General features: G+C 33.3%; 4 protein-coding genes across 7 annotated transcripts in view; 1 reads left to right on the plus strand and 3 right to left on the minus strand.

Annotated features, from left to right (window-relative positions):
* The first annotated feature begins 458 nt into the window (after positions 1 to 458).
* LOC100183336 (double-stranded RNA-specific adenosine deaminase-like) lies at positions 459 to 5,179 on the plus strand. 2 transcript variants are annotated; one of them, XM_026834537.1, is made up of 7 exons: positions 459 to 670; positions 2,252 to 2,357; positions 2,574 to 2,642; positions 3,193 to 3,371; positions 3,562 to 3,683; positions 3,886 to 4,056; positions 4,229 to 5,179. In XM_026834537.1, exons 1-7 carry the CDS (start codon positions 583 to 585, stop codon positions 4,427 to 4,429), a joined length of 936 nt encoding a protein of 311 aa, XP_026690338.1. In that variant the 5' UTR covers positions 459 to 582; the 3' UTR covers positions 4,430 to 5,179. The 2 variants fall into 2 exon arrangements, with proteins under 2 accessions (XP_026690338.1, XP_026690339.1); XM_026834538.1 differs by lacking the exon at positions 459 to 670 and adding an exon at positions 1,908 to 1,992.
* Positions 5,090 to 8,423, minus strand: LOC100186469 (mitotic checkpoint protein BUB3-like). The gene is made up of 7 exons (XM_002129082.5): positions 8,196 to 8,423; positions 7,629 to 7,732; positions 6,862 to 6,979; positions 6,408 to 6,566; positions 6,095 to 6,272; positions 5,593 to 5,815; positions 5,090 to 5,406 (listed from the first exon to the last, which is right to left on the minus strand). The coding sequence occupies exons 1-7, from the start codon at positions 8,382 to 8,384 to the stop codon at positions 5,385 to 5,387; spliced, it is 993 nt and encodes a 330-aa protein (XP_002129118.1). The 5' UTR covers positions 8,385 to 8,423; the 3' UTR covers positions 5,090 to 5,384.
* A 947-nt stretch (positions 8,424 to 9,370) lies between these two features.
* On the minus strand, positions 9,371 to 16,975 carry LOC104265749. Of its 2 annotated transcripts, none has more exons than XM_026834477.1 (13): positions 14,738 to 16,975; positions 14,309 to 14,526; positions 13,948 to 14,145; positions 13,728 to 13,802; positions 13,473 to 13,561; positions 13,170 to 13,317; positions 12,355 to 12,512; positions 11,579 to 11,717; positions 11,166 to 11,310; positions 11,031 to 11,114; positions 10,038 to 10,432; positions 9,677 to 9,904; positions 9,371 to 9,578 (listed from the first exon to the last, which is right to left on the minus strand). In XM_026834477.1, exons 1-13 carry the CDS (start codon positions 15,684 to 15,686, stop codon positions 9,465 to 9,467), a joined length of 2,940 nt encoding a protein of 979 aa, XP_026690278.1. In that variant the 5' UTR covers positions 15,687 to 16,975; the 3' UTR covers positions 9,371 to 9,464. The 2 variants fall into 2 exon arrangements, with proteins under 2 accessions (XP_026690278.1, XP_009858722.2); XM_009860420.3 differs by having other exon boundaries at positions 13,948 to 14,148.
* Positions 16,976 to 17,652: 677 nt separating this feature from the next.
* Positions 17,653 to 21,341, minus strand: part of LOC100175503 (kelch-like protein 12) — a 5,692-nt gene continuing 2,003 nt past the window's right edge. The window contains exons 5-11 of one of the 2 annotated variants that reach the window (XM_002122340.5): positions 21,089 to 21,191; positions 20,633 to 20,727; positions 20,194 to 20,374; positions 19,964 to 20,107; positions 19,281 to 19,439; positions 19,070 to 19,202; positions 17,653 to 18,082 (exon numbers count right to left, since the gene is read on the minus strand). In XM_002122340.5, the coding sequence (XP_002122376.3) occupies positions 17,965 to 18,082; positions 19,070 to 19,202; positions 19,281 to 19,439; positions 19,964 to 20,107; positions 20,194 to 20,374; positions 20,633 to 20,727; positions 21,089 to 21,191 (933 nt within the window). In that variant the 3' untranslated portion in view covers positions 17,653 to 17,964. The remainder of the gene's footprint in view (positions 18,083 to 19,069; positions 19,203 to 19,280; positions 19,440 to 19,963; positions 20,108 to 20,193; positions 20,375 to 20,632; positions 20,728 to 21,088; positions 21,192 to 21,341) is intronic. The other variant, XM_026834511.1, reaches the window with a different exon arrangement.

Here is a 21,341-nt window from a genome sequence, read left to right on the forward strand (position 1 = left end):
TCATAACCACAGGCGTGCACTTCCACGCTCTTTAACATCGGCGCCTTTATCTGACTTTCACTCTTCGTTGCTACTCGCTTTATGCTTGACGGGTCGTGTAAATCAGCACGTACGCACAGTCGCACACGTCTGTGGTAAAACGTTGAAACAACACGACCTGTTGGGTTTATAATGCTGAGTCGGTTTGGGACATTTTTGGCACATAATATCCAAATATACGGATCGTGTTTTGAACAATTAAAAAAGGTCTATAGGAGTCGCGAGGATATAGTTTTATAATACTTTAAATGTTCTTTGTTTACTACTAAATGAGACGAGAAAATATGTTCCATCTTCCCCCACCCCACTGTACTTTGCTATTTGTAACTAAAAAATGATAAAAAAAAACAATAAAAATTAACTCAGCTCTCTTGTTTGATTGGCGCGAATTTGTCAAATTTAAACTAAAGAACTTTAATAAAACGGAGGAATTTAAGTTTTTATTTGCCACCTAAAACTTCAACCACGTAAATTATAGTTCGACCAAAAAGATAAAAACTAAAGAGAAAATTTTAAAGAGATTAAAATCTCTTTGCATCAACCATGCAAAAATTGCACTTAGAAAAACCTGAGATATGTAATCTTACTTGCAACTCCGCACATTCTGCCCACAAAAAGTGCAACCCACAAGGTAACACAAATACACAATATTATTTTGAAGGAGTTCTTCAATGCAATGCAAATAGCATGACTTTTCATATTCAGGTTTTATATAATTTACGCTTTATTTTTCCTTTCCCGTACAATAGCTGATGCTACTTCAAAAAAACTGAAAGGACAACAGTTGATGAAGTTGAATTATGTTATACCAAGAATAGAAACAGATATTAGAAATCCAATATCTGTAATAAATGAATATGCACAATCGAAACAATTATCAGTGAAATGTGAAGTGTCAAGTTCAGGTCCATCACACAAACAAATGTAAGATTTATTAAGTTGCTGCAATAGTTGTAAACGAACATGAATATGGATATGTAACAAGGAATTAAGGTAATATTTATTAACTTAAAAGTTTAACGTAAAGATTTCTGTCTCCAAACATAAAACTATAGCTAGTTATCCTCAGGTTTTGATGGCACTTTCTGTAGTAGTTAAATGCTAAAAGGTAGTGGAACCAGCAGATTGATCACCGATATGGCAGATTAATTAGACCACCCATTTAACAAGAGGATTGTAGGATTAAGGTTTGATGATGCCACCAATGTGGAGTTCTGTAGTTTTGGACAAGACCTTTTATATCCATTACTTTTCCTTCAACCCAGTGATCACTAAAAAATTGTTCTAATTGTTACCCATACAAAAATAAAGCAGAAAGTATCACCCTAAGAGTCACATACATTAAACTGGAATACGAACAGAAAGAAAAATAGGAGACTGTGTTTTAAATTCTGTAATTGCCCAGTCATGTGATAAAAGAGGTAATTTCATTCATTTAGTTAAAAACTTAAAGTTCATTGCAGGTTTAGCACAGTATTTACCATTGGAGATGATGTATTTCCCGCAGGGATTGGAAGTAATAAGAAAGAATCCAAAGTAAAATCTGCTGAAATAGTATTGCATCAATTAAAGTCCAAAGTTTGTGTAGACATCTGTATATCTGTAAGTAGAATAGTTAAAGGTAATAGAAATTAGAGCAACTTAAAATATAAGCAGCCTTTAATGTCTCATGGATTCGCTTTTAAAGACCTGCTTGTGCAAAAGTGTGTGTATGTTCAATTAGAAAAGATATTGGATTTTAACATACCATGTTCAATTCGAGAAACTCAAGTTTTTAGCCAGGTTCTACTTTAAACATCCATGATCAAGTTGGACTTCTTGTCAACAAACAATTCTTAGATCTTCTTAAAAGATCAACAACATTAATTATGGGAAGAAAAATTATTGCTGGAATTGTTCTCACTCGCACTGTTGGTATAAATATGGAATGGAAAGTTATCAGTTTAGGATCTGGTAAACTGACAGTTTAAATTTTTTAATAAAATGAAAATAAATAAAACATTTGTATTTTTTAACTAAACCAACCCATCGTGCTGTCCAAATTGACAGCAAAGCAAAAGATCCTTTAGTGGGAATGAGGTTATAAGGTATGTTGGTCACTACATATAAATAATTTAAACCACTTTACATCACATTTGTGTGATCTATTCTAATTTGAATATAAATATCACAATAGGATTAGACTATTTAAATTATAGCATGGTGTTCTAAGGTAATCGATGTGTGCCTGGAGATCAACTAAGTTTGTGCGGTGAAACAGTAAATGATTGCCATGCAGAAATAATTGCTAGGAGAGGTTTCTTAAGATATTTATATAAGTAAGTATTTATTTCTTCTCAATGCTTGTTTCAATGCAACACTTAAACATTCGCAAACAAATTTTCACGGGGCAGCAAAACCAATTAAATACATGATCAACATTGTAAACAAGTAGGATTATAAAAACACTATTTTTGTTTATGTTGCATCCGACAGTGTAATAAACAACAAAACTAGATAAAAGCTGATCTGCGAATTCATTTTTATATTCACAGACAGATATTTGATTTTCAAAATGATTTGAATAAAACTAAAACAATATTTGAAGTTGGTGAGTACAACAGGTGAGGTTCATTCTATCATATTATGACACAAGCCGTACAAATTACGGATTGGTTTCTGTTTTTATCAAATGCTAGCATTTTGCATTGAACCTTTTTTAAACAACACATATATTAGAATGGGGAAATATGAAACACCTCTTTGTTGTATTTTCTCAAGCCATTTTGTAGTAAACAATAAAGAATTATATAACCGTATCTTCATGACTCTCATAGATTGTTGTTAATTGTTTAAAACACAATCAGGATATTTGGATATTATGTGCTAAAGGTGTCTCATCTTTCCCCACCCTACTATATAACATATACATACTTAATGAAAAGTGTAGTCAAATAGGGGCGGAACCAAGTAGAAGACTCTTTTTAAAATCGTGTTGTTTGTATGTACTCTTAAGAAAAATAAGCTTATTTATTAACCAAAATTATTTTTTAAACTAGTAGGCAATATGTGCTTAAGTGTCCCTTTTTACCTCTGCCTAATGCACAAGATAAAAAAATAAAATTTGAAAAATCTTATGTGCACTAGCGATTGAGTTTACTTATTTATACGTAGATTAAAACTGAAACACGGCATTGGTATCCACTTATATATCAGTACAACACCATGTGGGGATGGTTCAATATTTGCTACAAGTGATGTTTCAGTGGAAACCAATCAATCAAATTATGTTAAACATTACCCAATTATGGAAAACAGAAAACAAGGAATCTTAAGAACAAAAGTTGAAAAAGGTTTCTGCTAATTAGCTTCTATACTACTGTGTATTAGTCATGACTTTTAACTAGAAACATTTTTATCCACTAGCGTTTTAGTATAAAAAAAACGGCCAACAAAATTATGTTTTGATATTATGTTATGTAGTTTTTATAATCAACATACTTTTTGAAAATAGAAAACATTCATATCAAGTATTACATACAGGGGAAGGATGTATTCCTACTTCCGATAATATTGTAACATGGGATGGTTTGGTTAGGGGTGAAAGATTAAGAATAATGTCTTGCTGTGATAAAATAGCAAAATGGAACTTTGCAGGCTTACAAGTATGTGAAACTCTAAAAACTTTTATCAAATTGTTTGTGAAAGATGTAAGAAACCAACTTATATCGCTATATAAGTACAGAATAATATTAGATTTTTATTTCGATATGAAATTGTATGTAGACAACTATGTCATATATGCTTATTATAATGTTGTGCCCATTTAAAAATAAAATATACATCATAGGCAAACTTTTATTCCAGGGCGCTCTGTTAAATACTTTTATTGAACCAATTTACCTGGAGACAATAACAATTGGCCGCCACTTCCACCATGGTCATTTGACACGAGCACTGTGTTGCAGAGTTGACAAAGCCTTGCGTTGTTATAATGGAACAAAGATTCCTATCAAGTTTAAAGTGAATCATCCTATGGTGCTGCAAGAATATTTAAATGGCTTTTAATTGTTAGGCCACACACATAAAGCTTAAAAAAGTGTTTTGCACTAAAAACTTGGTATATATTGACTGTACGACACCCATATTAACAGTGATATTATATAATTGCTGCGTTTTAGTTTATTATATGTATGCATACCTTAAACAGATTGGAAAAGTCAGTGGAAAAGAGCTTCATAGGCAAACAGGGAAACTGAAAACTCGTGAATTTAGTTTGAATTGGTCTATTGGTGATGAACAATTTGAAGTTATTGATGGAAGTAATGGCAGGTGTCAATCTTCAGTGTCAAGACTTAGCAAGTGTGCATTATATGCAATGTTTAAACAGGTAACACATCAAAAAACATAACTACTGTACAATAAACAGGTTTATTTATCCAAAGACAAGGAAAAATTTATATGTTTCTACAGCTCAGTAGTGTGAAATACTTTAACTACAGAGAAGCAAAACAAAGTTGTTCAGATTATCAAAAAGTAAAACGAATAATGTTTGAAGCTTTACAGCAAGCTGGATTTGGTAAATGGTCGAATAAACCTCCTGAAGAATCACAATTTTCATGATTCATAACTTTTGTTGTTACCACTATACTGTTTAAGTTATACTACTCAATTTAGTTAAGTTGGACAAAAAAATTTTTATAAATACATAAATGAATAAAATGATTTTTTTCATAATATATGATGAAAGCGTAGACTTTGGTGAGATGCAAACTTGAGTAGTTAATCAAAGTATTTAGACAGAAAATTAGGTATGTGCAAGGTGGTGTGGGAAGTTTAACATAGCATCATTTTTAAACACCAATATTGTTGCATGGAGTACTGAACCTACTATGAGTCTGACACTTGATGGTTCTACCATTGTGGGCATATGTGAAAAAATATTTTTTATTCATTTATACTACGTAATTGCTGAATCTGCTCACTACAGTAAATTTCTTAAATGCCTTGGTTATTGGTTAGTCATTAAACTTCTCACCAAGGTCACACAAGTTACAAAAAAACAATGCAACCAGTATTTCAACTATTTATTACAACTTTAGATAAGGTGTAGCAGTGTAATGCAGCATTAACTTACATGAGATACCGAGATAATAATGTAGAAAAAAATACATTCAGGCATTAAGTAAAATCAAACAGCAGCATTTTATCAGCAGCATTTTATGAATCTTGTTTTTAGTAATTTACTTAGAACATTATTTTGTTGGTTTCCATCTTAATACTGGTTTTAAACAAACCAAAATTGATTCACCTTACAAGTAAGTTAATACAAAGATAAAAAAGCTTCTTTTTCATTGCAAATGCAATCAAGCAAGTCCAGATGATGTCCTATAAAAAAGTAAATAAAATTAGGCTAGTAGTGAAGGGACAAGAAACTAACAATAACCTATCAAAATTAGTTAACTATTATATCTATATATATTTTTTAATTTATTTTATTCTTTAAAAAATGAAAGTGAATTTTACCTCTCTTGTAAACAAAACAAAATAATAAAAAAAAGAAAAATATCGTACTTTGGTTTTGTTTCTGCATCTGTTACATGTCTGATATATATTGCATCTTCCCCATTACTGGAAGGAGACAACTCAGCCCCGTATAATGGAGATGAAGCAACTGCTAACATTGAACCATCATTGCTGAATGCAAGAGATGAAACAGCAGCAGGGAAAAGATGGAATTGACAAAGTCGCTTTTTGTTGAAACCATCCCACATGTTCACATAACCATCAGCACCTCCTGTTTTATGATTGTAAGGGTGGTGTATTAAGTTACTGTACAGATTATGCTAAAATGGTAAAATGGGTCATCTATGTACAATGAAAAAACTAATCATACATGAATGTTGAACAGTGCATTATATAGGAATTCTCCCAGAAAAAAACTACTAGCACTGGCTTTTTGCGCAAAAAGCATTGGTTATAGGCTATAGCTCATATAGCAGTTTGTTTTTAGTTTTAACTTGATTTAATGTACATTGTATACCAAAACTACAGTGCATACAGTTAATATAAGAACCTGTAGCAAATGTGCTGTATCTTTGATGAAAGGCAATGGCATGTACAGAGTAGATGTGTTCAATTCCATTCTCTTTAATCCGGTGACATTTAAACGCATATTTTTTCTTTTGTACTTCCACAGAGGGGTCTAAATATTCCACAGCAACTCTGCCCTCAATTGAACTAAGCACATAACCCTAAAATATAAAAAACGGTGTATATGTTTGACAATAGACATCAAAACTTTTAAAATATAGGGTAGCCACTAGCCGGGGAATTGGGATAGTTTAGTATTTTATTTCCTTTAAATTATTATTAAACACTTAGGTTACCTGTTTGTTTGGGAAGCTTTTTATACACCGTGTCTGATACTTCAGACTTGATTCTCTTCTTTGTTCAACGTAACCCATGTTCCTCAGATCCCATACCACCACAGATTTACCACAAGTACCAACAATTATATGGTCTCCACATACAGACATTGTAAACACCTGGTACAATGTCAAAAAGCTGATTATTGTCATATAACAAAAATAATGTTAATAATTTATTCGAATGTGCAGAAGTGCTTGGTCGTAAAGTGGAACTCTACTGGTAAAGATTTTGAAACACCTCAAGTTCTTATTTTTTTCTATAATATTAGGACAACCAGAAACTTATGAGAAAAAAAACAATGATAAAGCATGCATTGGTTTTGAGCTCTGCACAACCCTGTTATTTAATTTTAACTGCAAACTCATGGCAATTGATAGTAAAAACTTGGAAATCTATAACAAAATTAAATACCTTTCCTGGTTGTGAATATGATCCTATATTGTTATGTGATCTTGGATCCCACAGTTTAATTGTCTGATCCCAACTTCCAGTTACAACAACATTGGTATCGCTACAATATTCCACACATCTAAAAGAAGACAAAATTTTATGTACATACTTGCTATTACCTTTTCTGTAATTTAAGGTGGAGAAATAAAAATAATAAGCATGTTTGCTAGGTAGCCTAGGTCAGTGCTCTTCAACCGGTGTGCACGGTGCACCCTAGGGTGCACCAAAATATGCCAGGGGTGCACCAGTGCAAAAGGGTATAAGGGTGCATCACAAACTTCAAAAGTTTTCAGCAATAATATTCAGTTTTAAACATTTTTAATAAATTTAGCCACTTTTCTACAGTTTGTTTTATATGAATTCTATATCTTGCATCACTGGGAATTGCGAAACTAGTCTTTTCTTTAACTGTAAACCACATATTCCTAATGATCTTGATTAGCGGTTCTTTTCGACTAAACAGGAACTTATTCTCGCACGCATTTCTCCTTAATGACGTCATTAGCGTTACGTTAAAGCAATCAGGGGTGCATGAGTTTGTCGCAACAACTTTAGGGGTTCACCAACCCCAAAGAGGTTGAAGAGCACTGGCCTAGGTATAGGTTCATATGCTTTCATACACAAGCTTCTATAATTAATTGTCCGATTCCATCCTCATTAGTGTATAAAAAGATATGCGGTAGTACCGTGCAGCGTTATCAAGGAAAACTAACTATATATATACCCACCTGATTGAGTTGTTGTGTCTTCCTACAACTGTTTCTCTTCCTGTGTTTAAATCGTACATCATAACACTTCCATCCAACCCACCACTCCATGAATGAACTGAATCCTAACAGAATTATTATATTTTATAACAAATACCACTATAGGCCCCGAATGCTTTAAAATGCATGGGTACTTTGACACGTACTTCTATAAAACAAATTTGGTTCCCTGTTTACTAGTTAACAGAGTGAGGGAAAATTCTTTACAGCTCCCCCTGCAACCCTAGATTTGCCACCCATGAATGTTACATATTGACACAGATTTTAACAAACATTTATCAAAGATTGATAAAAACAATATTAATTGTCACAGATTTTTTTTAAAAATTACTGGAATTGTTGATTTATAGAGAAAAATATTCAGGCGATTTCTTTTTATAAATAGGCAGGCTATTTCACATTACAAGCAAATGTGCTTGCCTCAATGCGCTCACAAACCTTAATAGAACCATTCTCTGAACAGAAAGAGTATATATAAATCTTAAAAGTGCAAAATTTAATTTAGGTAACTGAATTTTTATAACTTACTGAAAAACAGCAATCCAGTACAGGTGATTTATGTTCGTATTTAAATCGTTGGCTGTTTTCTGTTACATCGTACAAACGAACAGACATATCCCATGATGAGGCAAGTAAGAACTGAGAAGTGGATGGACTGAACTTAACTGATGATATTCCATCAGTTGGACAATTATTTAACTTAAATTCATTTGCCATAGCAAAATTGAGTTTCTGTTTTTTATAATGAAAATTGTGACTATAGGTAAGGTAATTAGGTAGTAGGTGTAAGTGTAACTCTAACAGGCAATGCTCTTACTTCAGACAGCTGCCGAACTTCTTAGTTCTTACTTAGGTAAATGTAAGTATCTGCCCATTTTGCCATAGGGTGACGATGGCGTAGGGCAAAAACGTAATACATAAGGTTATCTTCCAAACAAGTTTTTCGGTTTAAGTTAGGTAGATTTCGGTACCTTCGGACAGTAATGAAACTGTGAATATTTCTAAAAATTATTTCCATACAGGGCAGGGCACTATGGAAAGAAGTAGGTACACAACTTTCGCTATAGATGGTGATTACAATATGTTTTTTTTTTATTGTGTGGTAAGCTGTTTGTTTTACACGATAACACACTTGATTTTTTACAAACGTTTTTGTCTGCGAAAACTAGAACTTTAAGGGTCCCAGCACTCCTAGGCATGCGATCAATTATTTACTTTTTTGGGTTAAACTGCAAAGCCAAATCCTTTGAATACAACTTTTACTTAGGACCCTTTTTATGCCGGTGAAACAGCCCTTTCTTACTTATTACCAACCAGTAAACCTAAACTTAACCCCTAACTGTAATGTCACGGAGCATTCCTAATTAGCATCAAAGCGCTTGGTACGTTTTGAAACATCAAAACACTAATTTTTCTCTCATAAATAACTGACGTTCGAAATTCGCGATTTCGCTTCATGACTAAAATAGATAGAAAATCGGTTTTATGTTTGCGCGCCCAACCAAACAAGAGAGCAACCAGCTATTATAAAACCAAAGAGATTAAAACCAAGTACCAACAGCCTTCTAAAACATGCGCTCATTTAAGGTAAGGAACATGTTTTGTTTGTCCTTACTCCACGCAGCAAACAATATTCAGTAATCAAGACTATTACTTAAACCACAATAGGTCGGAGAGTGATCAAGTAAGCATACCAGCTTTGTTGGATCTGATTTTAATTAACACAGGTAAACGAAAACATAACAACTGCAAATAAATACAAAGAAATGGCAATAGTTGAATACTATATAATCCGGGTTACCCTTGCATTTCATTGCATATTTGTTTAAGCAATCGTGTCTGGTAAGCTTTCCATGCCCGAAGTCTCCAATATTGTCCTTTTAGCTCCTCGTCTGTCGGATACGGGTATTCCTACGTTAAGGAACAGTCATAAGGCGTAGTATATAACAGGCGTAACATGACGTTTAAGATATCTAAGCAACATTCGACCAGTATTTACAAATTTCTACCTTTTGGCGCAACCAGTCCAAGCAGTACTCAGACGAGTTTTCCAGGAATAACTTCTTGTTAAGCATCAGACATTCCGCTCCGTTGCTCACGAGTGACAGCTGCGGCTGGTCTGTGTATAATATTGACTCCAGAGCAAAACTTCCGCCTTTGGTAAGTTTACGTACGATCAAGTGCACCACAGGAGGCAGTTGAACTTTGTTCATCTCTTGCTCAGTCGTTGTTCTACTCTGTTAAAAGAATAATTGCTCCCGGTAGACAAAAAACATATATAGATGCGAGATTATCTACATATATGCAAGGTTTATGTGATTTAATTTAGTTTTTTTGTTGCAGAAATCTAATAAAAAATTCTCAACTTACAACAAGATGAAATACGTCATCTTTCCCCGTAAACTCAACAACGTGTTCCTGGCGTAACTGCTCAACCTGTGTGACGTCACCATCCATCGCAACCACAGAGACTTTATTATCTCCTTTCTCAGAATTGTTGCTCCTCGAAGATTGTCCAGTCCTTAGGTAGGCAGTCTTCATGGGACTTGGTGTTCTTAGCAAATCCGAATTTCGTTCTAAACTAAAATTGACTTGACTAGAGAATTCCTCGCCCCGTCCCAACTTCTCTTCATCTTTGTCGGATTCTTGATGAGCGATTGTGGTCAGAGTCATCAAATCTGACTGACGATCTGTTTCATTCATATCAGCACGCGGAGTGAATGACATTCCGAGTACATCGGTGTTCAGTTGTTTTAGAATGCTACCTATGTAAAGGTAGTATGCGTACATTATCTGTATTTAAAAAAACAAAATACTAAAAATAACTGAACATAGAGAATGGCAAAAAATTCTCAAAAAAATCATTTCTAGCAGTTTCCCATTGTAATAGACCGGTACCTGTTCAAGAGAGAAGCACCAGTGACGCCACGGAATAACAATATATATAGTTGGATGGGGAAAGATGGGACGCCTTTAGCACATAATATTCAAATATCCTGATCGTGTTTTTGACAATTAACAACGGTCTATGGGAGTTGTCAGGATATGGTTTTATAATCATTTTAATTTTCTTTGTTTACTACTAAATGGGACGAGAAAATAGAATGAAAAGGTGTTCCATCTTCCCCCACCCTACTGTAACGAAAAAAATTAATACGAAGAAAAATTAAGATTGTAAACGGAAAAGGGGACCATATATGCTCTATAATACGTCATATTTGTAAAAAATAAAACTTTTACTTTATTTCGCACTATGTGTGCTCATTATAATACGTTATTTTGAACGGTTGATACATTTTTCGAGATTATTTCCGACCTATTTATGATTTAGGACATTTACGATTTACTATTCTCAAGACTTACTCATTTCAAGTTGTTGATAGACGCTCACATCCTTCGCTTGGTTTTTACTTTCTTCTTCCTTCTTACTTAATTTTTTAAGGTGATCTGTAAAATCATATTAACGAACGTATGTAAGAATAACATACAGTACCACACCGTCATCTTTGTCATTCATTTTTTCCACCAGTTGTGATTTGTGTACGTCTGGAAGTTTAAACATTTGTTCTTCCTTGGTCCTTCTCAGAACCTCGGATGGTTTCATTCTCTCTGATTCGATTGTTTTTAAAACGGAACAACTTCCCTGAATTAATATTTGATTGTACCAGCAGTAACACTTATGGGACTTATTTTAGGTCGGGCGTTATTGCACTTAAAATCTCCACTTCAGGGGAATACGTAAGAGCAAATATTTTAAAAGCTAATGGTTATTAATCTATTATTGACTTATAGAACATTTATCCTACAATTATAAGGTTCTCAGAACAACCAAGACATACAGAAGCGTAGCACATTATAAGCTGGTGTGTTGCTTGTATTTGTTACATTTCTGTGCAGCAAATCAAACCCACAGATTTAACGACATATATCCATTCCGAAGTGTAACTGTTCGTTGATAAGACAGCTCCCCGCTTAAAATATCGAAACAAGCAACGGTTCGGGTTTTCGTTCAATAACTCCCTTGGCCATTTTTTCAAGAGCGATATAGACCTGTGATAATAGAGACAAAAACACTTATAGCATATGCTGGTTATGAACTGTTATTGGTTGGTTGAAATGTTGCAGCAAATAATATATAGCTATGTTACTTTAAGGCAGCGTTTCTTTAACTGGGGTAAATTTACCTTTGGGGGTAAATTCCTCGTATTTAGAGAGTGAATGAGTTACCAATCGAAATCCACATCCGTTGATAGAACATAAAAAATGTTCCAATTGTAGTACTTTATCAGACATTAAACAACTCGTTGCCAAAAAGCAAGCGCGTCCGTCGCATTATATATAACTGGGTTTTCACTTTATAATAAATGAGAGCTATATTACATTTTGGGGTTAAATCTGATAACTATCTTTGTTAAAAAGGTAAAGCATACAAAAAAGTTTAAGAACCACTGTTTTAATCTAACCGTTTCTCTATCTGCTGGAGCGATAAATAGCTGGTTTCGAATGAATGCATATACATCGTGTAGGGTATATTTTTATGCATTTTTCCTTAGTAATTTATTCAAGCTGAAGCGAAGTTAATTCCTATACCCCCCAAAATATAATTTGTCTAAAATAGACCAATAACATTTTATTATGTAATCTTATTTTACCACTTCATAGGTAATATATGCTTACACAGTTTTACCGTAGAAATTCTCCCCTGTCAGGATCAGAAAGTATCCCCCCACCTCCTCCCTCAATAAATATCTTCTTATAATCATCTTTACCAAGAACAAGGAACTCACAATATCCAACCGTTGCTACGTTCCATCGCCAATTAATTCCTTCCAATATTTCGTGTTCCTGGAGAATAATTGTATATTTAGCAGGGTGGGGAAAGACGGGACATCTTTAGCACATAATATCCGAATATACTGATTGTGTTTTAAACTATTAACAAACGTGTATGGAAGTCATGAGGACACGGTTTAAAATTTTTTTGAATGTTTTTTTGCCTATACTACATAGTGGGACGAGAAAATAGAAAAAAAGTTGCTCCATTACCTCCCACCCTACCATATAACAGTTTTTATGAAACAGTCATTACAAACAGCAACATATGAAAAGGTTGTTGAATTGAATATTTACAGGTCTACGAAAAAGTGCGAAAAAAACTAAAACTTTAAAATATACCCATTATATATAGTGGGTTGGGGGGGGTGGGACACCTTTTCATTCTATTTTCTCGCCCAATTTGAGATAAGTAAATAAAGAAAATGCAAAGAATTATAAAAGCTTATCCCCACGACTCTCCTAGACCGTTGTTAATTGTTTAAAACACGATCAAGAAGGTGTCCCATCTTCCCCCACCCTACTGTATGTCATATATATGCCATGATCAGTATAACCTATTGGCTATAAACCCATATTTTGTGTTTGTTGGCGACAAAACTAATACATGATCTAGAGGTGTAAGATTAATTAAAGTAGCGTGTACCGCCTTTCCCAGACAATATTTACCCCAAACACATCTCCCTTTTGCAAGAAAAGCACCGGGCTTGTATTTCCAAATTCGTCGGTTTTGATCACAACAGCTGATCCAGCAAGAAGAACGAAATAGTTGAGAGGTTTTCGGCCTTCTCTTACTACCACACGCTTTCCCATAAACCTAATTGAGTCGTTGTTGACACAAAGGGATTGAAATCTTAGCTAATAAAAAATCAATGACAATAAACTAAAAAAATAATTTTGTAATTATCGAACTATTTTCTCCTAGTTTCGTTTAGGTATGATGAACATTGGTCCAACTAATACAACACCTACCCGGCAAAATACCCACATCGAGCTATCTGGTGTTGCACAGATTCCGAGTAATCGGAAATTGCTTTAATGTTTCGTAATGCTGTTTTAACCTGAAATGATGTTATAGTTATAGTTTGTACAAAATCACAAAAAAAACTAAGACAATTTATAACAAACGCTACTCATCGGGTTGTAGTAAACATCGTTTACTATATTATTTAAAATTAAATTGATGGCCAACAGACAATCGCAACCGGATAGCGAATAGTGAAATACCTGGTTAATATCTTTGGATGTTCTTGTTGGTGAAGGGGTGTTTAAAATCTTTCGCGTTGAATCAGAGAGACGGTACTGTTTAAGTTAGTTCAAATGTTTACATCGGTATATATAGTTAAATAAAAAACACAGAGACACGTCCTTTTCTCCTATCAACTAACGTTTCTTTAGCCGAGCAACTCTTAAGAGATGCCGAAAATAATCGAACTAACAGTCATACCTGATTTTTCATTTTATAATTTGTTACGTCAAAAAGTATATCTTTCTTTGTTTCGTGTGATGACGTATCTTCATGATTTGAAAACCCTTGTTGTATATTGTAGCTGTCGTCTACAGTTACACTGTGGGCTTTGCACAATCTGGCTAACCACACAGAGAGTCGTGCTGCTGTCCGCCATTTACTGATATTGGAACGATGCTGCTGAAGTAACAATATTACAAATCCGTAATATTTTTTTCTTTTAATATTTTCCCCAAATATGAAACTTAAAGAAATAAATAAAAGTAGAGATTGATCGTCACCTTGTAGTATTTTGGGGTCTTAAATTAAGTATTTTGTTCACTTGTTATATTGTAATTACCTGGTGCACTTGCTTGATTTGCGGGTAAAACTGAGGACTGTTGCTTTCCGTTTTGCTTCTCGTCCTTAACGCTCTTGCCTTTTGTTTAGCATAGCTGTACCTTCTGGTAGATAAATTATCAGGTGTGTCCAATACCCCGCCTTCTTGTGAATCGAGTTGAAACGAATCTCGCGAAAACGAAATCGACAATTTTTTGTTTGAAGGTTTTGATTGATTCTCTATAAGAAAAAAAAGGATAAGACTACATAAACACGTGTTCTCATATACAACACATAATTAAAAAGTAACATGGCCTATAATGTTGCTTCTCGCATAGGGAATTAAAAAGTTTGACTTCGATTTTCATTTGATTGCATATAGACGATTGTTGAAAAAAAAATATTTCGAAGCGGCCGAGGGTTGTACGTTATTAAGTTGAAGTGATCTTACCAGAAAAATTATCGGACATTTCAGTCATTGTATTTCTTCTACCCGCGTCGATATTTTGAGTATCATCGTGTCTAATTAGTATAGATGGCGAAAAGCCATGTTCTGTCGTTATTTTAGATTTGTTTTGTAAAGTCCTCGGATGATGAGTAAGCGATGATATTCTAGTAATCGCTGGAAGTTTAGAATATCGTCTTGGCAAATTTGTCATGTAACGCGCGCTTTCAACGCCGTCGTTTTCAAACGTTGATTGGTCTTCGAGGTATTTTTCTCGAGTTTTCAAATGGACCAAGTGGTCAGATCCTGCCAGTTGTTCATGCATGGAATGACGTAGGTTTCCAAGTAAAGTTTGACGAGTGGGACGAACTCGTCCTAGTTTATATTGGCGCTTCATTTTCATATTCGAGCAAAATTGTTGTTCCTTTTCTTGCAAGGTTCCTTTGTATTTCGTATTCTTATCCACCCTGTTTGTAATGTAAGATTGACTAAGCTGTGTTAAATGCAAGTTCTTTGCAACTTTTGTATTGTCAATTGACTGTCGAGTGCCCAATCTTTGCTGGAGTGATCTTTGTCTTTCGGTGACGTCATTTTGCCATCCAGAGCCACTCCGTAACCGCCACTTATGAACTCGATAGAAATCACCTTTTGTATCAAGAACTGACGTACTGTACCGGTTTCTATAACATGCTTTCGGTTTATTTTCTACCCGTGGTAAGTAAGCTACACTGCTACTCATGCTGTTCAATTCTTTCGGTTTGGTCACATTCGTTGATGCTCCAACGGTGTCAAGCTGCTGCGACTTTCTTCTCAATTTATGCTCTGTTTCACCAACGTTGGCTACGTAAGCAATATTGTGACCACCAGTGACCTGCTCATCGTCTTTACTTGCACCAATCCGTCCTTTCACTCTACTTTTGGTGATATGGGCCTTTGTCAAGCACAGTGACGTCATGTGTTAATTTTTATAACGCCTTACAAAGCCCAAATGTTTTGGGTAAACTATAACACAAAGAAATCAGAACATATAGCCTTTATTCAGATCTTTAAAGTCTTTTGGCTTGGCACCTGTTACCCGATACTTGTACTTGTTTTAACTCTCTGTTTAATGTAAACAAACGGAACGCTTAGTATATATTTATCCTTCGCTGTGTGTCTATAGTAACAGGCAAACGAAACTGAAACATAGTTTACTCAGGCCACTGTTTATCAGCAGAGACGAAACAGGTAGTTTTTACCGCAGTCTCGCGTCGCAAAATAAACATGGTTTATTCTCGGCTTCTTCAAAGGAGCTTAACGGAAAGAGACAAAGAAAAATTTTCGGTGTTATGTTACTAATGTCACCGACTGAAGATAATACATGGGAATGTCAACAAGGGTAAACGTTTGCTGGATATTAAAGTCATATCATATTATCAACTATATTATAATTGTAGCATTCTGAGAGTAACACCAAATGAAAACTACGCTCATATGGGGTAAATCTATCACATGGACATTTCTGTATCACAAGTAGCGTGCAGTCACCCAAGGCGAAATGTATAGTAGGGTGGGGTAAAGTGGGACACAAAACAAAAAATGTTACAGGTTTATTCGAAAGTTATATTCGCACAACTATCAATAGCGGGCGCCAAAGCCAACTACTGTTTTACTATTAAAAATGTTAAATAAAAACAGTATTGTTTCAATGGGTGAAAAAAGTACGGTGCTGGTCTTAAATATTTGCTAAGAAAACTGCCCAAATTGTGCATGTAGTTCTCGAGTTTCAAACATCAATCAAGTATCGTAGTTTAAAAAAAAACAAAATTCGTACAGTTTTATTTGATAAAATTTGTTTTAGTTTTTTTCGGGAAAAATGGTTTATAAACATGAGAAAACTAAGCGGGGTCAATTTGCCTTAAACTATGGCTAGGAACAATAGATAAAGTTATGATGCAAAAAAACTAGAACAGCCAATTTGATTTGTTGGATTACCCACAAGTTGCAGAATACTATTAATATTTTAAACTTGGTGTCCCACTTTACCTCACATAAAGCTTTGCAGGTACTTATTGCCGAACTTTGGAAGTTTATTTTTAAACTGTCTCATTTAACCCTGCATGTTTGCGAATCGCTAAAATAGCAGCTGCAGCACAAATCGCGAAACTACTCTTCGTATGTTTTGCTATATTATTTTTAAGTATAGTGTTAATATATGAGGGGCAATGGTACAACTCCATAGCATTACCCCAAAGCGTTATATATATGGAATTTGCCAATAAAAATGTTTAAGTGACCCACACTGTGTTATAATCTAGAGTGGGTTACAATAAGACATTGAAGTACATGATTTAAAACCAAAATAAATGACTTTTGAGGGATAGGCCTACTATAAATTAATAGGCTACTATCATATAGTAGGGTGGGGAAAGACGGGACACTTTTAGCGGCGAACATTCCAATATCCTGATCAGATTTTAAACAGATAGCAACGGTTTATTAAAGTCGTGAGGATACGGCTTTGTAATGTTTTGAATTTTACTCATTTGTGCAATCATTAAAAATAAGTAACGTCTGTTCAACACCGATTTTTAATGCCCAACCACAATAATCAACAATGGTACCAGCGTTCAGTTTCGAGCCTTTTCATTTGGGTTTAAGGCCTTTTTTACTCTCGTCCAGGCATGAGCTTGCTTAAAACACTATTCAAAAAGTTTTGGAAACCAACTCAGCTTTAATTACAGACAAAAGTACTGCATAAGTGTAATAGGATACACGATATTTAACAAGTTAAAGAAATATGTTTTAATATTTTGATTGTCAAACAAATCTACGAAAAACTGCATCAATTCTATCAAAAACTAAAATAAGTACCTTTAAAAATCAAATACACTGTTTGTAAGGAAAATTAACAAATAAACGATTATTTAATGAAATGTAATATTTTGATTGTCAAATAAATCTACGAAAAAACTGCATCAATTCTATCAAAAACTAAAATAATTACCTTTAAAAATCAAATATACTGTTTGTAAGGAAAATTAACAAATAAACGATTATTTAATGAAATGAGAAATTTCGGGCAAACCCTTTAAACAAATCTATAATACACAACACTAAATTAGACAGATGCATAGTGTTTTGTTATGGTAACAGTGGCACTGGTCAATTGCAGCATTATCAAGGAACAATGTAATAAAGAAAATCATAAATTGACCTAAACATAAGGAAGACATTTAAAAGTGCAAGGTTCTTTACAAAGCTACAACTGATGCAAAACATATCAAGGTTTCCATGTTGGATTCAAGCCTCCATTTTTTGCTTGTTTCATCATAAACCTCAATTGTCATTTTAGATTCTTTGTCACCATAACTAAAAATATTAAACAGTATAAATATTTCTCAATAAATACACGAGAAGTTATTTAGCGATTTGCACAACAGGTGTAATTTTACAAATTCGAAAACACACACAGTATAAGATGGGACAGTTTAAAATCATTGTTAATTTTGATTTATAAGTGAATTTATTATTAGGCATAGGCTGCACATAAATAACACGAAATAATACAGTATGTTTGAAAATCAAGTTTAAACATCCTTTTTATTTCCCTACTGCTATAGTTTTTAACAAGTTACCTATTATTGTATGATAATGGGTATTGTTTTATCGATAATGGTTATTGTTCAAACATCAATTGATAAATATTGTATTCAACAAAAGCATAGAAATTTGTAATAATAAAAAAAAGGTAATATCTATTAATAAAGTTTCACTTTTTTTACAAATTGGGTATTGCCACACTGTTTTTCGTACAAGCTACTTTTAAATTATCTTTAAGTGCAAATAAATTTGAATTTTCAAATATATTTTCTATATATTATCTTGTTATTATATCAGTTTCTTTTAGTTGAATAACCCCTGTCCGAGGTATAAATTATTAAATTAAAAGCAAACCTTTTTTTTTATAAAATATGAAACCAGTTAATTGTTCATACTTGCAAACTACAAAATTTCATTGGCTTTACTATTATTCAGCTACCATTCAAAATTATCACGTTACTATTTCGCATTTTTTTTATTTGTTTAAAAATACTGTTTCTAATTTACATGCTTTTTTAATAGTTAACAACAATATTCGGATTTGACGTGCGCTTTGCAAAGTCGTGATAATACTGTAGAATAATTCTGTAACACTATTTTTATAATTATCATTAAATGGGGTCCGTAAAAATTTTTAAAAAGTATCGTCTGACAACGTGTTCCATTGTCCCCACTCCCCCATACTACTATATCACAAGCTCCATAAAAAGAATATATATATATATATATATAAATATAATAAAAAAAAATATTTACCCTCCAATGACGTATATCTTCCCACTTACAACACAAGCACAAGCACCACATCTCTTGTATTTCATGCTGCTAACTTTGGACCATGTGTGGGTTCGCATGTTAAATCGCTCAACGCTATTCAGTTCATTTCCACCTTAAAAATATTAAACAAACTAAACTGTTAATTCTAGAAGTTTATTTTTAGTTTCAATTGTTAAAATAAACAACAAACCAATAGCGTAAATCTGATCATTGTAAACGACCCCACACAACCCTTGTCTTCTTTCATTCATTGGTTTTAATGTATTCCATTTCTTTTTTTGGGGGTCAAAACTTTCCATAGAATTTAAAGGAATTAAACCATCATACCCACCGAAGGCGTACAAACTACCTGTACAATATACATAGTTAAACAAAAAAGTTTTAAAAAAAGGTTGAAAATGATGTACTTGAGTTTAATGCTTAATAGTTAAAAAATTATAAGAGTAGTAAATATTAGGCTTTTTCTGAAATCAATATACATGTTACAGATGTTTAACCTAGATTTAAAAAAATAACTCTGAAACTCGGTACCACCCCACTAGTTTATTTCAAAAGCTTTGTGCAGAATTATGTTGCAAAGTCATATCTTAATATTAATATTACAGGAAAACTGCCTAGAGGATTTTACATTTTGCCTTAAGTGTCTATGCAACATTATTATGTTTCGTTGTTCACTATAACATCAAAGAAAATAAACAGATATTTTGTGCAAAATTGGCTAAACCTGTTTGAACAGTATTCACCTAATTTGCTAGCATGGGCAGTTAATCATATTTCCAACACTGATGTTAGTAAAATGTATGTTTTTTATGAAAAATACATTATAAAATGAATAGTAAAGCAACCATAGTAATAAATCCCAGTTGAACCAACCGTTATAAGAAACAAGAGCATGTTCATATCTTTTAGTTTTCATTAAAGCAGTGTATGTCCATTTATTTATCACTGGATTGTAAAACTCAACTGATAACAATGCCTCATATCTAGCATTCATCCCACCCGTCACATACATTTGATCTGGAATATCACAGTTGTGACATCATTAAGCTCAGTGTCAGGTTTCAATAATAAAAATCCATAATACATTGTTATAAGGAACCAACCGTTTAACACAGCAGATGCGGCAAACCAACGTTGTTCAATCATAAATGACACTTTATTCCAACCAATATAAAAATGGTTTAAATTCAAACATTCGACAGAGTTGGTTTCGTCACCACCAGCCGTATAAACATGGTTGTGTATTTTCACACTGGTTGAACCCCATCTTTCATACAAGGTTGACTGTGAATACAATTGAATGTATGTAACTGTTATTACCCACTTAAGGATAAATATAAAAATCAACACCAGTTTGACTTAAAGAAAACATTAAGTTTAATAAGATGATATTGAATAAAGGACTACAGTTCATGTACATTTATATGAAAAGGTTTGTCCATTATGTTTTGTGAATTTGATAATTCATAATAATATCCATCGCAGCTAGGTCACCAAGCAAAGTAGTTTGTTCCACACATAATAAACATTTTATTAACGAACCATTATTTCTCTAAAATGTTTCCCAACAACGTCATAAATATAAACAAGATTCTCTTCATAAGTACCGCCCACCACCATGAAATCATATGCAGCTTCTAGGATTTTAAAACAATGGTAGTGTCATTGCATACCAATAAATCTCATGTAATTTAATTTTATCACATATATAGTATATGTTCCATTGTGCGCCTATAGTAAATGTATATCACTGTAGATTTAATAAAATTTAGGTTTACTAAATTATTATACATAACATAAATTTTTATTTTATTCATCTAATCGAAAACAGCTGTGAATATTAAATAAAATACCAATTAGACTGGAATTAGCCACAAAACACTATTAAAAATGCTATGAATAAAACTTCTCTAGTATTTTTTTTGAGGTTTAAAAACCTGTGTGACTCAAAAAGTGAACTGCTAAAGTTGTGACGCAAAAATATAAACTATTAATTACCTGCTCTAGCGCCAACTATTGTGACAATTTGATTTTTTTCCAGACGGGAAATGTATTCTAGCGTGAGAACGTCAAAATAAGACTTTGATGTCTTTATCCAATTCTATAAAAACACAATGAAATGAATAATTGGTAAGGAAAACATTTCGCATACAACAAATATAGCAGTGAATAATGATGCACGTAACTACTTAGCCAAGTACAAAGCAAACATTAGTGAAAGACTGTCTTTGTTTATTCGTTAAATTATAAC

The sequence above is a fragment of the Ciona intestinalis genome, chromosome 5 (genome assembly GCF_000224145.3).
Source record: "Ciona intestinalis chromosome 5, KH, whole genome shotgun sequence".
NCBI classification, from domain to species: domain Eukaryota; kingdom Metazoa; phylum Chordata; class Ascidiacea; order Phlebobranchia; family Cionidae; genus Ciona; species Ciona intestinalis.

Coding starts and splice junctions, on each gene's coding strand:
- LOC104265749 (XM_009860420.3), bottom strand. CDS start 15,686: ATGACGTCACTGTGCTTGACAAAGGCCCATATCACCAAAAGTAGAGTG. Junction 13,562..13,727: donor CATCCAAAGATATTAACCAG/GTATTTCACTAT, acceptor ACATCATTTCAG/GTTAAAACAGCATTACGAAA. Junction 11,311..11,578: donor GGATATATGTCGTTAAATCT/GTGGGTTTGATT, acceptor ATATTAATTCAG/GGAAGTTGTTCCGTTTTAAA.
- LOC100183336 (XM_026834537.1), top strand. CDS start 583: ATGCAAAAATTGCACTTAGAAAAACCTGAGATATGTAATCTTACTTGC. Junction 671..2,251: donor CAAAAAGTGCAACCCACAAG/GTAACACAAATA, acceptor TGGTGTTCTAAG/GTAATCGATGTGTGCCTGGA. Junction 2,643..3,192: donor GAAGTTGGTGAGTACAACAG/GTGAGGTTCATT, acceptor ATTTATACGTAG/ATTAAAACTGAAACACGGCA.
- LOC100186469 (XM_002129082.5), bottom strand. CDS start 8,384: ATGGCAAATGAATTTAAGTTAAATAATTGTCCAACTGATGGAATATCA. Junction 7,733..8,195: donor TACTGGATTGCTGTTTTTCA/GTAAGTTATAAA, acceptor TAATTCTGTTAG/GATTCAGTTCATTCATGGAG. Junction 6,980..7,628: donor AGACACAACAACTCAATCAG/GTGGGTATATAT, acceptor GTCTTCTTTTAG/ATGTGTGGAATATTGTAGCG.